This window comes from Vigna umbellata, chromosome 1 (genome assembly GCF_029865625.1).
Source record: "Vigna umbellata cultivar VRB3 chromosome 1, Vumbellata_1.0, whole genome shotgun sequence".
NCBI lineage: Eukaryota > Viridiplantae > Streptophyta > Magnoliopsida > Fabales > Fabaceae > Vigna > Vigna umbellata.
The window spans coordinates 2,396,757-2,408,524 of record NC_142165.1 but is presented as its reverse complement, the minus strand read 5'-3'; the positions used below and the strand labels follow the sequence as shown (position 1 = coordinate 2,408,524).

At 37.6% G+C, this 11,768-nt stretch overlaps 1 protein-coding gene across 1 annotated transcript; it reads left to right on the top strand.

The window, feature by feature from the left end:
* Window positions 1-427: 427 nt before the first annotated feature.
* Window positions 428-2,867, top strand: LOC124821712 (uncharacterized). The gene is made up of 3 exons (XM_088113945.1): window positions 428-1,517; window positions 1,598-2,505; window positions 2,658-2,867. The coding sequence occupies exons 1-3, from the start codon at window positions 428-430 to the stop codon at window positions 2,865-2,867; spliced, it is 2,208 nt and encodes a 735-aa protein (XP_087970071.1).
* The last annotated feature ends 8,901 nt before the right edge of the window (window positions 2,868-11,768 follow it).

The following is an 11,768-nucleotide window of genomic DNA, read 5'->3' as shown; positions in this document are numbered from 1 at the left end:
ATGAGTCCCTTTACCTATTTTCTCTTTATTATTCTTTCTTTAGTTTTTCGATTTTCAGAATGATTTGTATGGACTGAACTCAAAAATCACATCAATATTTTCATTTCCCATCATCGATATTCTTCCTCTTTGTTCCGTAGCTTAGAACATAAGTTACACATACATTTATTTTCCTCGTTCATGGCAACAGACCACATTTTTCTTTAAATGTTTCAATTGAAGTTTGCAACAAACATGTCAACCCAGTTTGATTATTACCATGATCATTATAATAAGAACTTGTTTGGATATGGAATTGGCTAAAATGTCCCACATAAGAGTTTTCCATTGTAGGGTTGTGAGAAATGCATGCATGCATGCATAAAAACAGGACCTTGAAAGCATCGTATAGTTACAGAGATTAGAACCTAGTTTGAAGGAAAGAAAAATGGGGTTGAATTCAAGGGATATTCAACTTCGCTTGTCCAGAGTGCTTCATGTTTCAGCTGAGATTGGCTACAGTTTCATGAGAAAGCATCCATTGGTTTCGGGTGCTTTGTTGGTGTTCTTCCTGTTGTATATATTTCTCTCTTACATTTACAACCTGCTGGTTTTCTTGTCCCCATTTTTTGTGTGCATCGCCATTTTTGTTAGAATATTTTGGAGTTCTGAGCAAAACCAACATGAAGAAGATGTTAAAAAGGCAAAGGAGAAAAGGGTTGAAATAAAATCTCCGCCAAAAGTGATGAAGAATGAGAGACGTGGAATGCTGTATAAGTGTCCATCACATAATGCAACAAGTAGAAGAAGAAATTTCACTGGGAAGAGATTGGAGGTGTACGGTGGTTTGGAAATAAGAGCCAAGGATTTATCATCAGTGTTTCGTAATGAATTCACTATCTCTAACAGAGATTTTAGCAGAAAGTTTAAACTTTATGATGAAGACACAGGTTTTGATTTCTCGGAGGCTCCAGAAAAGCAAACACTATTGTCTGAACCTTTTATGCTGGACCCGGTGATTCATGGTGATCATGGCCAACAGAAAAAAACAGAAAACAAAGTGGATGTGGAAAAACCTCGATTAGAAGATGGCAACAAAAGTGTAGAACCGAAAGAGGATGATCAGAAGAATGCAATGGATCTTGGGACGTGTGCGTTTGAGAGACACAAAAGGCTAGAGAGTCTAATGGCAAGGAGAAAAGCAAGAAAACAATCGAAGTTGCAGATATCAAATGGTGTGATTGACATGAAATCCATGTCCTCAAATCAAATTGCTCCTTTGTTTATCACAAGACTCAACCATTTCGATTCTCTGAAAGAATTTGAGGGCATACAAATGCCTGGTTCTGCCCCATCTGCTTTGAGAAGCCCATTTGATATTCCATATGATCCTTTGGAGGAGAAACCCAATCTCACAGGGGACGGTTTTGATCAAGAACTGAAGAATTTGTTAACAGAACCAAGACAACAAGAAGACCTTGAAGCCAAAGAGCACACAATGTCAACAGAACCACACCCAATAGACGAAAGGCTTCAAGGTATAATATTTATGATCACTTTCTTTTTTTCTTTCCCCACATTGTCTCAATCATGATGAAACTTATGCACATTCCTACAGGTACTGGAGATAATGATCCACTCGAACAATTATCATCCGAAGAAGCCAGTGAATGTGAGTCCAAAGCTTTTGTTCCTTTAAGTGAAGAAGGAAAGGAAACAGCATGTGAAGAGAATGGAAAATGTGAAACTGAGAAAACTGTTGACATCAATGGTAAAGAGGTGGAAAATGCTGAAACAACAAACTCCAATTCAGAGCGTGCAAATGAGTCAGACATGATTCCAACAATAGATGATAATAGAGCTCAACTTTTAGAGAAGGTAGAAGAACCAACAGTTGCTAAGCCTGAAGAGGGTGACAACAATTTACCATTAACAAGTGCTAGTGCTACTAAAATAAATGACTCTTTGTATGAATCTCTTCCACCATCTGTTGAAAAGAACAAGCCAACATGTTTCAGTGGTGGCCCAATCCGTCACACCCCTTCATGTTCTTTGGCTTCTGACTTACAAGTGGAGGTTTCTGAAATCGGTTCACCTACACTGACGGTTGATGAGAACAACGACACCACCACAACCACTGACGGAGAATCGATTATTTATGATGGGGACATTGACAAGGATGTTACTTCTGGCAGTGAAGACATGTGGGGAGCCTCACTCCATTCAAGAGAAGTTCGTAGAGTAAGTGAGCAAGATATTTCGGAATTAAACAGCTGGAGGGACATTTCTTCACCTCTTTCTTTGCAAAACATAGATGAAGAAAATGCAGCAGATGTAAGCTCCATATCTTCTGACATACCTGATGACACTCCAACTTTTTCAATGACCCATGACCATAATAACATCTTTGGTGTGAAAGACTTTGTCATGGAACCTTCTCATTCTTCAGTTGTGGCAGCACGTTGGAAGCGGTTGATGCGATTGATGGATAATCGTGCTAACCATTCATCACAAGAAAAACCAAGGGTGAGTCAAATTTCCTGTTGTTTTATGTTGTCTTTGTGTTGTCTTTGTGTTGTTCATTTATCTTGGTTGTTCCAAACAGTTAACACAAACTATTTACCCATGGAAGATGTTCTTGTTTTTTCGTCATTTTAATGTTTGGTGTTGTTCAACAGGAAGTGTTCAACATCTCAGAGAATTCAAGTAAGGCACAAGTGACGAATGATGGGAATAACTCGACAACCTCTGAGCAAGATAACACGCATAACTCACAAGGTAATGAAGCGTTAAATTCAGACGTTCAACAAGAAATAACTGATGAAGTCTCCATGAACTCTAATTCATCATCTTCATCTTCATCTTCATCTTCAGGGGCAGAACCATAGACTGGGCAATTTAAAATATCATAGCTTGAAAAAGAACCATTAAATTTTGATACTAATGATGTATGTATGAAATTTAACATATTTTTTTCTAATGCACATATGTAATATATAATTTTATTGATCATGTGATACTAACTAACAAACGCGAGTAGTACATAAGTAAAATAACGATGGTGAATGACAAGATCATAGAAGAAAGTAGAAAAATAATAGCAGCATCATCTCAAAGCAAATAAAAAAAAAAACATCCTTTATTTTCGGAAGAGAGACTAAACCGGTAGTATATAACATCACCAATAAAGTACTTATCTTTTAATAATATCAATATCAATTTAGCGAATTTGTAAAGAATTTAAGAAAAGTCTAGAGTGAATAAACTCTAGAAGTTGGTGTCTTTGGTACAACATATTCGTAATATTGTTGTAATTCACATTCTAACAGAAGAGTATAAATGTCTCCCAAAATTATAAAATTACGTGTACCAATGGTTGAATATCAAGAAAAATAACAACTTGTTATTTCGTAAGTAAAAATTATATATTAATGAAAATTTATGAATTTAATTCTCACATTAGAATATTACAAGAATGAAAACTTATTAACCTAATTTCATAAGATTTTGAATTAAAACTTAATAATCTATTTTTTAAGATTTTGAAGCAAGTGTCAATCTCAATCTCTTATATAATTGAACTGATATTTTATTGGTAAAGTGTATTCAATAAACTCTTTTCCTAATAAACATAATATATATTAAGTTCTTTATTATTTAACTTTTTCTGGTTAGAGAAGATAAAAATCATAACAATTATTTTTTTTATGAAGATTATTAAACTTTCAGTTTTCTAGAACATTTTTTTCAATACTACTTTAAAGAGTTCAAAATTCAAACCGAACATTGTAACCAATGCTAAAGTCCCTTGCAAATGGAATTATTTCTAATGGAATTATTAATCAGAAATCATGGCTAAAGGCTGCTAGCTAGAAGTTGGTATATATATTTCTCAATGATGTTTTTATTGGGCCACAATTATGTCATTAAGGGTATTGTACCAATGATTATCATCAGTAAAGAAATAAATATGAAGGTCTATTGTAAAATATATTTTTTATAGTGATTTTATATCGATTGAAATTCATCAAGTATAGAAAGTGGTGCGGTAGTAGTATTGTAAATATGATAAGTTTTTCTATATCGGTTGGACGTAGATTATGTATTAAAAGTGGTGTGATGACAAAATTGTAATAGATTACAAATATTTTGTTAGCATAAAGTTGAAGAGAAGAAGTTTTGATGATGTCTCAAAGTCAAGTCTCAAGTGTTCTTGTTGCAAGAAGATCTTCATGAAGATCTGTCTTGTATTAAAGCTTTTGTAATTTAGTATATTTATATATATGATGTGGTTTATATTTGATTCTATGTATTGTTTATCTTAAGTTACATTAAAATTTGTTTTGAATCAGAAAACCTCATTTTATACTCAAGATAATCGATTATCAAATTATAATAATTGATTATCAGTTTATTAAATGCATAATCAATTACCATAAATGGATAATTGATTATCACACGTTAAATAGTTCACAACGAATTTTTTGAGTTATTCTTGAGTGAGATCTCTATAAATTAGATTGAGACTCTCATTCTAAACTACGAAATATGAAATACAAAATAAGTGTATTTCGGAAATTCTTATCTACAGTGTGCGGTGATAAATGTTCTAGGGTTTGTATAACCTTATGTTGTGGCTTTAAGAACTTGGCGTGTTGGAATAGAGCGAGAACTTTCACTAGGAGTGTGATTGAGTGTTGTTGTTGTTGCTGAGTTGAAAGTCTGTCATCCTTTGGGAAGATTCAAAGCAGGTGATCATCCTTCGTGAAACATTTTTAGGAGGTGTTCATCCCTTGTGGGTTTTAGGGGAAGTGAATTTCATCTCTTGGGGTAACAAGAGAGGTGTTGTAACCTTCAATTTGTTTATTTTCTTTGTGATTGTAACAATTTGTTGGTTTGTAGTAGTGAAGCCTGTTAATACCCAATTTCGTCCGGGTAGTTAAAAATATATATAGAGTTAAAAAGGGGTAATAAGATAAAATAAACGGGCAAAGATAAATTTAATACGAAGTCTCAAAAATGAATTTGTTCCGTTTTCCTTTTTATTATTTTTGTCCTTTTGTTTTTACTCGTTTCTATTCATTTTCTCTCCTATTTATATTTTATTTTGCTTTATTTTATTTTTATTTCATTTGGTTTTATTTTATTTTGTTTTTTTTCTCTTTTTTCTTTTTTTATGTTATTCCATTTTGCTTTTATTTTTATTTCCGTTTTTTAGGGTTTATTTTTATGTATTTTACTTTTTATTTTTATTTATTTATTTTTTTATTTTATTATTACTATTTTTGTTGTTTTCCTTTTAATTTCGTTTTTATTTTTACTTTTATTTTTATTTTTTTTAAAAAAAATTCAAGAAAGGTTATTTTTTTTTTATGAAAAAATTTCCACTGCAATATTAAAAAAAAGAAGTGAAAGAAAAAAGCAAAGAGAAAGGTAAAATCCCAAGGTCAACTCTTTCCCTCCTCTGAAGCCACAGTGAATGTTTAGAAAGTGTTAGCGTGGTGGCAGCGTGGAAAAGTTACTTGTTTTTCTTGCTGAAATTCTTAAGCGGCAACAGCGGACATACATGGAAGAGGAAAAAGTTTTGAACGGGCATCAAGCCAACTGCAAAATGAAACATAAAAACATGAAAAAAAAGAGACGAAGGAAATCTGGCACCAGAGGAGATCCCAAGGGGTACAGCAGAGAGGAGGGGGCTTTGGGTTTTCAAAAGGGGGGGAGAATCACATTAGAGATCACTCATCACGATCAGAAGAGAAAACATTGAGCCTTAGTGGGGAAGAAAAAAAAACTTTCATTTTCTTTCAACTCTATCCTCGGATCCTCGTTGCCATCCGGTATCCCTTGTTCACGTTCACTATAGTTTTCTGGCACCCGTTCACTATAGTTTTCTGGCACCTGCAACAACGTTGGGAACGAAGGGGAAATTGAATCCAGTAAAGAAAAGGGAGACTAAAGCAAAAAGGAAAGTTTTATCTTCTCTTGAAGCTGCGAAGGTAAGTCTTCATACATCTAGGCTCTTTGGTCATGCTCGTTTATATGTTTTATGTATGTTTGCCTTATGCCTGTGAAAGATGAATGAAATTGTGTTCAGTCAATGCATACAGTTGTGTTTGCTTTCCTCTGTTAATCAAACCCCCTGGTAATTCAAACTGCACCTAAAATGCAGTTTCAGTGCCTGCAAACTTCATCTATTTTGTTAACAATAACAAATAGGCATATACTCCCCAACATCAAAGCTTTAGTACCCATTAGCATCCAGAAAACATGTAATAAAAAGCAAACAGAGACGGCATAGGTGTTTTCATATAAGCTCTCATGAGAGAATAGAAAAGAGGAATAGTTTTTTCTCTCCACTGGACAATGCGCATGTCGGTCGCAGATATCTTCTATCTTAAGATCATCCTCCACCTGCATCAAACCGAATAAACATACCAAATCACGGCTCCATCCCACCAAGCACCAAAATTTTGTCATCCTCAGCCTGTAACACAATCTATCAGATTAGCCCACTCCCATGTTACAACATTCATCAGGTTAATTCCAAAAAAAAAAAAGAGAAAAGGGGCCACCACTGTTTCAGACAAAACAGACACCCATCGTTCTTAATCTCAGAAGACAAAACATCCAAACTAATCAATAATTTTCAAAGGGAATGAGAGAAGGAGAGGGGTGGCGCCGGTGAGGAAAGGAGCTCCGGCGAGGGCAACCCTGGTTCGTGGTCCGAGAGGTGGCGACAGGGTGCGGCAGTTTCTGTCTCTTTGGTGGCGGCGTCTATGGTAGAAGAGAAGGAGAGGAGAAGCTTGGCGCGGCAACCGGAAGGATCTGCGGCGGCCGGTCTTGGAGGAGGTGGTGGCGCATGTGTAGAGGAAGAAAACCCCTCCCTGGGTCATCGTCTCCGAAGCGGAAAGAGAGGAGGAGCGAAGGTGACGCCCTGAGTCGCGTCTAGCGGTGGCTGGTTTGGCGGAGACAGCCGTACGCGCGCGAAGAAACGGAGAAGGAAGGGACCTCCCGCGCGCGAGGACGGAGAGAAAGGTTTGAGGGCGGCTCCGGGGGCGCCTGGTCGCCGGTGTCGCTTTGGATTAAGCCGGGGTCGCGGCTAACGGTGGCCGGCCGTTTGAACGGGGACTGAGGCAGAGGGATGATGATTGCCCAAGGGTTTCTCGTTCAAGTAGAGGAATTCAAGCCTCTGGGTGCATTGGAGATGAGTTGGGACGTGAGAACCCCTAGGGTTTTCCAGATCTGAGAAATGAAAAAGGGCCTTGGGCCTTCTGATCCAAAAATAAATAATAAATGAATAAAACCTTTTTTCTCCCTCGCGCACCCCTCCGTTTCTCACCCACACACCCCCTATCCATTCCCTTGGCCTGGGCTTAGGCCCATTCTGTTCCAAAAAAAAAATGAATTTCTTCCCAGTGCTCCCTTATTCTCATTTTCGCACCCCTCTCCGCCCGGGCTTTGGCCCAGTTCGATTTTTTCTAAGGCACCCCTGTTTCTTACTTAGCACCCTCATGCCCCTTTTCTTTTTATTTTATTTACTTTTGTTTTATTTTATTTTTTATCCTTTTACTTTCTACTTTATTTTCATTATTTATTTATTTGACCCTTTTATTTTATTTTCTTTATTTTATTTTTATTCTTACTTTTATTTTATTTATTTTTTATTTATTTATTTTTTTTTATCCTTTTTATTTTTTATTTTTATTTTTTTCTTTCTTTTTCTTTTTTTCGTTTTTATTTTTATGTTTATTTTTATTTTTATTTTTATTTTTTTATTTTATTTTTATTTTCTTTTCTTTCCCTTTTGGTTTCCATTTTAAATGCATGTTTATAAAAAATAATAAAATATTTTAAAAGGTTTAGACACATGTGTGATCGCACGCATCGTCCTTTTGTTAGAATCTTTTCCTCTTCTTTTTCTAAAAAAATAATAAAATATTTTAAAAGGTTTAGACACATGTGTGATCGCACGCATCGTCCTTGTGTTAGAACCTTTTCCTCTTCTTTTTCTAAAAAATATAATAAAATATTTTAAAGGTTTAGACACATGTGTGATCGCACGCATCGTCCTTGTGTTAGAACCTTTTCCTCTTCTTTTCTAAAAAAAATAATAAAATATTTTAAAGGTTTAAACACATGTGTGATCGCACGCATCGTCCTTGTGTTAGAACCTTTTCTTCTTCTCTTCTAAAAAATAATAAAAATGTTTTAAAGGTTTAGGCATATGTGTGATCGCACGCATCGTCCTTATGCCAAGAACCTCTCCTCTTTCACTTCCCAAAAGTCCAAAATCATTTCAAAACAAATTTTCAAACAATTTCCAAACAAACTTCTCAAACAGTTTCAAAAGAACTACGTAACCCTGATTTCTCATTCTGAATGAGAATACGTAGGAGCAAGGTCAATCCTTGTCGGGCCCAAAAAACTAAAAAAATATATTTTGTTTATTTAGAACTTTATTTTAGGGGATAGTTAAACATTTTGAAAACCACATCATATTCGTGCATTTAGTTAAAGGTATTGCCTTAGGGCAGGCGTTGTAGGGTGGTAACACCTTCCCTACGCGTAACCGACTCCCGAACCCAGAATATGGTTTTCGTGGACCGTGTCTTATCATTTTATGGTTTTTCCATAGTTTTCCAGAATAAATTATGGTGGCGACTCCAAATCTCTTTTCAAAACCCGTTCCGTTTCTTTGGATCGTCGTCCCGTCGCGATATTGGTTGCGACAGATGGCGACTCCACTGGGGACGTTAGAGAGTCAAGCCATTTAATTAGATGCGCGAATTCGATGTGGTTTTGCTTTATGTTTTCTTCCTTTCTTTTTATCTATGTTTGATATTTGAAGTAATTGCATATGATTTGTTTTGATTTTTCTATATTGAACCCTAGGTAGAGAACATGTCTATATCTGCCTGGGATTTTTTCTGGTTGTTTTGCAGGTGAGGGTTTGGGTATGCATTACGCTCTCCCTTCACACACACACACTTTATGCATATCATGAGTGGGGCCCTATACCCGGGTCTGAGTGTAACTTAGAAATAGAGGGGTTGTGTAGCGGTGCCATTTGGGACATACTTCCTGTTTGGCTATCGTGAGAACCCCAGCTAGAGTTTGTTCTCTTCACTTGTGTCTCCGCATCTAGTTGATTACTCGACTGTTGTGGAGATACTCTGAAGGGGGCCATAGCTCTAGTGACCATCGACCTTTAGGTTCAGGGAGCCATCCTTGTGAGGTTGCATATACTTGACATTCAATCTGAAGCGCTGAATCTTTATTAGGGCACAAAGGGAAAAATGTGTATTCCTCTAACCCTCACCCTGTTTGTTCTTTTTTGAAAATAATGACATTGCATTTTCATGCTACGCATGCATTTGTGTTGTTGGTCATGTTTTGCTTCATTATGTTATCATGCATCATGTTCATACATCATTTGGTGACATGTTGGTTTTAGGGGAAATCACAAGTGTTCACTTGACCTCCTACAAGATGGAAGTCGATACAAGATCTGGTGCTACCCAACAGACCGATTCTATCATTTTAAGAAAGAAACCTCGCCTGAGGATTCATGGGGGAATTTGACAGGGCTGATAAGCTTAGGCAAACGACTAAAGACTATAAAAAGAGAAACTTTCAAGAATAAGTATGGAAACCTGTTGGGCCTAATGGAAGTGGAGGTACAGTTGCCTGCTATCACAGCCCTAGCACAGTATTATGACTCCCCGCTAAGATGCTTCACCTTTCAAGACTTCCAACTAGCACCGACTATAGAAGAGTTTGAGCATATCCTTGGTTTACCGCTGGAGGGTACCATGCCGTATCAGCATTTGGAGCATCATACCTCTATCTCCACTATTGCTGCCATAATGAAATTACAGCCCAAGGAGCTCGAAGATAGGTTGGTAATGAGACATCAAGTGCGTGGGCTGACACAGGGGTATCTGGAACAGTACCTGCATCATCTGGCTGATAAGGAAGAGTGGGAGACTTTTATGGATGTGCTAGCTCTCACCGTGTACGGCATTGTTTTATTCCCCAAAATAGAAGACTTTGTGGATTATACCGCAATAGATGTCTTCGTGGCGAGAAAGACGAGATCGGAGAATCCTGTGACGGCAGTCCTTGCTGATGTTTATGGCACCATGAGTTTCTGTCACGAAAGGAAGGGGAAGAAAATCCTTTGTTGTGTGCCGGCACTGTATGCTTGGATGACTGCACGCGTGTTTAAAGGCGTAGTCAATGTCAAGTGCCCTTCGGAAGATCTGTCACGCCAGGGGCTTACGGACAAAGGAGGAAATGAGTGGGCCCATTTCTTTGCTAGCTTGAATGGAGGAAAAATAAATTGGCGTCTTCCTTGGCTTGGAATTAAACATCTATCCAACATTGTGGTCGCTTTCCCAATGTACCTCTCATAGGGGCCCGATATTGCATCAATTACAACCCTCTTTTGGTTCAAAGACAATTCGGGCATCCCATGAAAGGGGGACCTTCGCCGGACTATCTCACGGCATTTTTCATCTACTATGAGGATGGACATTGCACTGAAATGTTGAGGAAAGTTAGAAGCGCTTGGGAAAGTATTGTGCGAGCTGAAAAAGATCTAAGGGTAGGGGTGGCAGACGACAAGGTTAATTATCAATCATGGATCCTAAAAAGGGTAAAGGAAATCAAACTGCCTTTCAAGCCAATCAGTGATAAGCTAGCTAATGAAGGGCGATCCCAAGACCTAGAGAGCGAAGAGGTGAAGCAGTTGAAGGTGGAGATGAAAAAACTGAGAGAGATGAATGCTAGGTTGGAAAAAGAATTACAAATCGCGCGCAATGATTTTGTTGATATGAGGAATGCTAAAGAGGAAGGATCACAGGCCTATGAAGAAATTGTTAGAAGCCAGAAGGCCGAAAGAGATTATACATTCCGAGTGAAGCAAGACCTTGCGGCCGCAAACAAAGAGCTAGCTATGAGAGTGAAGGAGAAGAACGTGGCGTTGGAAGAGGGAAAACAATGGAAACACCTCTACGAAGAGGCCAAAAGAGATAAGCGGGAAGCCTTGAAAAGACTAAGGGAAGCGCAGATTCAGGTGGAAAAAACGGGGCATCAGATGAAAGAAATGGCCACGTCGTTTGAGGCGGATATGAACCAAGAGCGTTGGAAGCTAGCAGAAGCAGAAAAAGGGCATCGAGCCATGATAAAACAAATGGAGGATTATATCGAGGCGCAAGATGAGGGATGGAGGTCGATGGAGTTTGAAGAGAGACATCAGGCCTTGATGAAGCGAATGGAAGATCACATCGCAGAGCAAGAAGTGGCTGTGAGACATTGGAAGGAAAGTTTCTCCCAATTGGCAGCTTTGGCAAATGAAGCAATTGAAAACATCCCCAAGATGGTGTTGGACGCCGAAGCAAGTACTCACTTTTATAGCCCGCCGGAAGAGATAAAACGTTTTATTAATCATTGTAAATGGTTGGTGGGCGAGATGAAATCCTTTATCGCTCGATCTCGAGAATGATGTATTTTGAAATCCTTGTATTTTGTTTCTGTAGGCGATGTATTGAACTGAGTACTTTTAATGAAAGATATGGAATGTTTGTTTGGTACCAACTTGTGTTGATTTCCATCGGTAATGTTGTCGCGACCCAGTGATTTCCACCTATTACCAACATGCATCATGTTTTCTTTATTTCGTTCTCATCTAATTTAAAATTAATCAAAATAATAAAACAGTACAAGTGAGGAAAACAACGGCCAATTTTCCACGACATCCCTACAGGACTCGAGCCAATTCAAGAATC

Bases quoted from the DNA above. Each gene is read 5' to 3' on its own strand.
- LOC124821712 (XM_088113945.1), top strand. From the start codon at position 428: ATGGGGTTGAATTCAAGGGATATTCAACTTCGCTTGTCCAGAGTGCTT. The intron at 1,518-1,597 runs GTATAATATTTA...ACATTCCTACAG, and splicing joins AATAGACGAAAGGCTTCAAG to GTACTGGAGATAATGATCCA. The intron at 2,506-2,657 runs GTGAGTCAAATT...GTTGTTCAACAG, and splicing joins CATCACAAGAAAAACCAAGG to GAAGTGTTCAACATCTCAGA.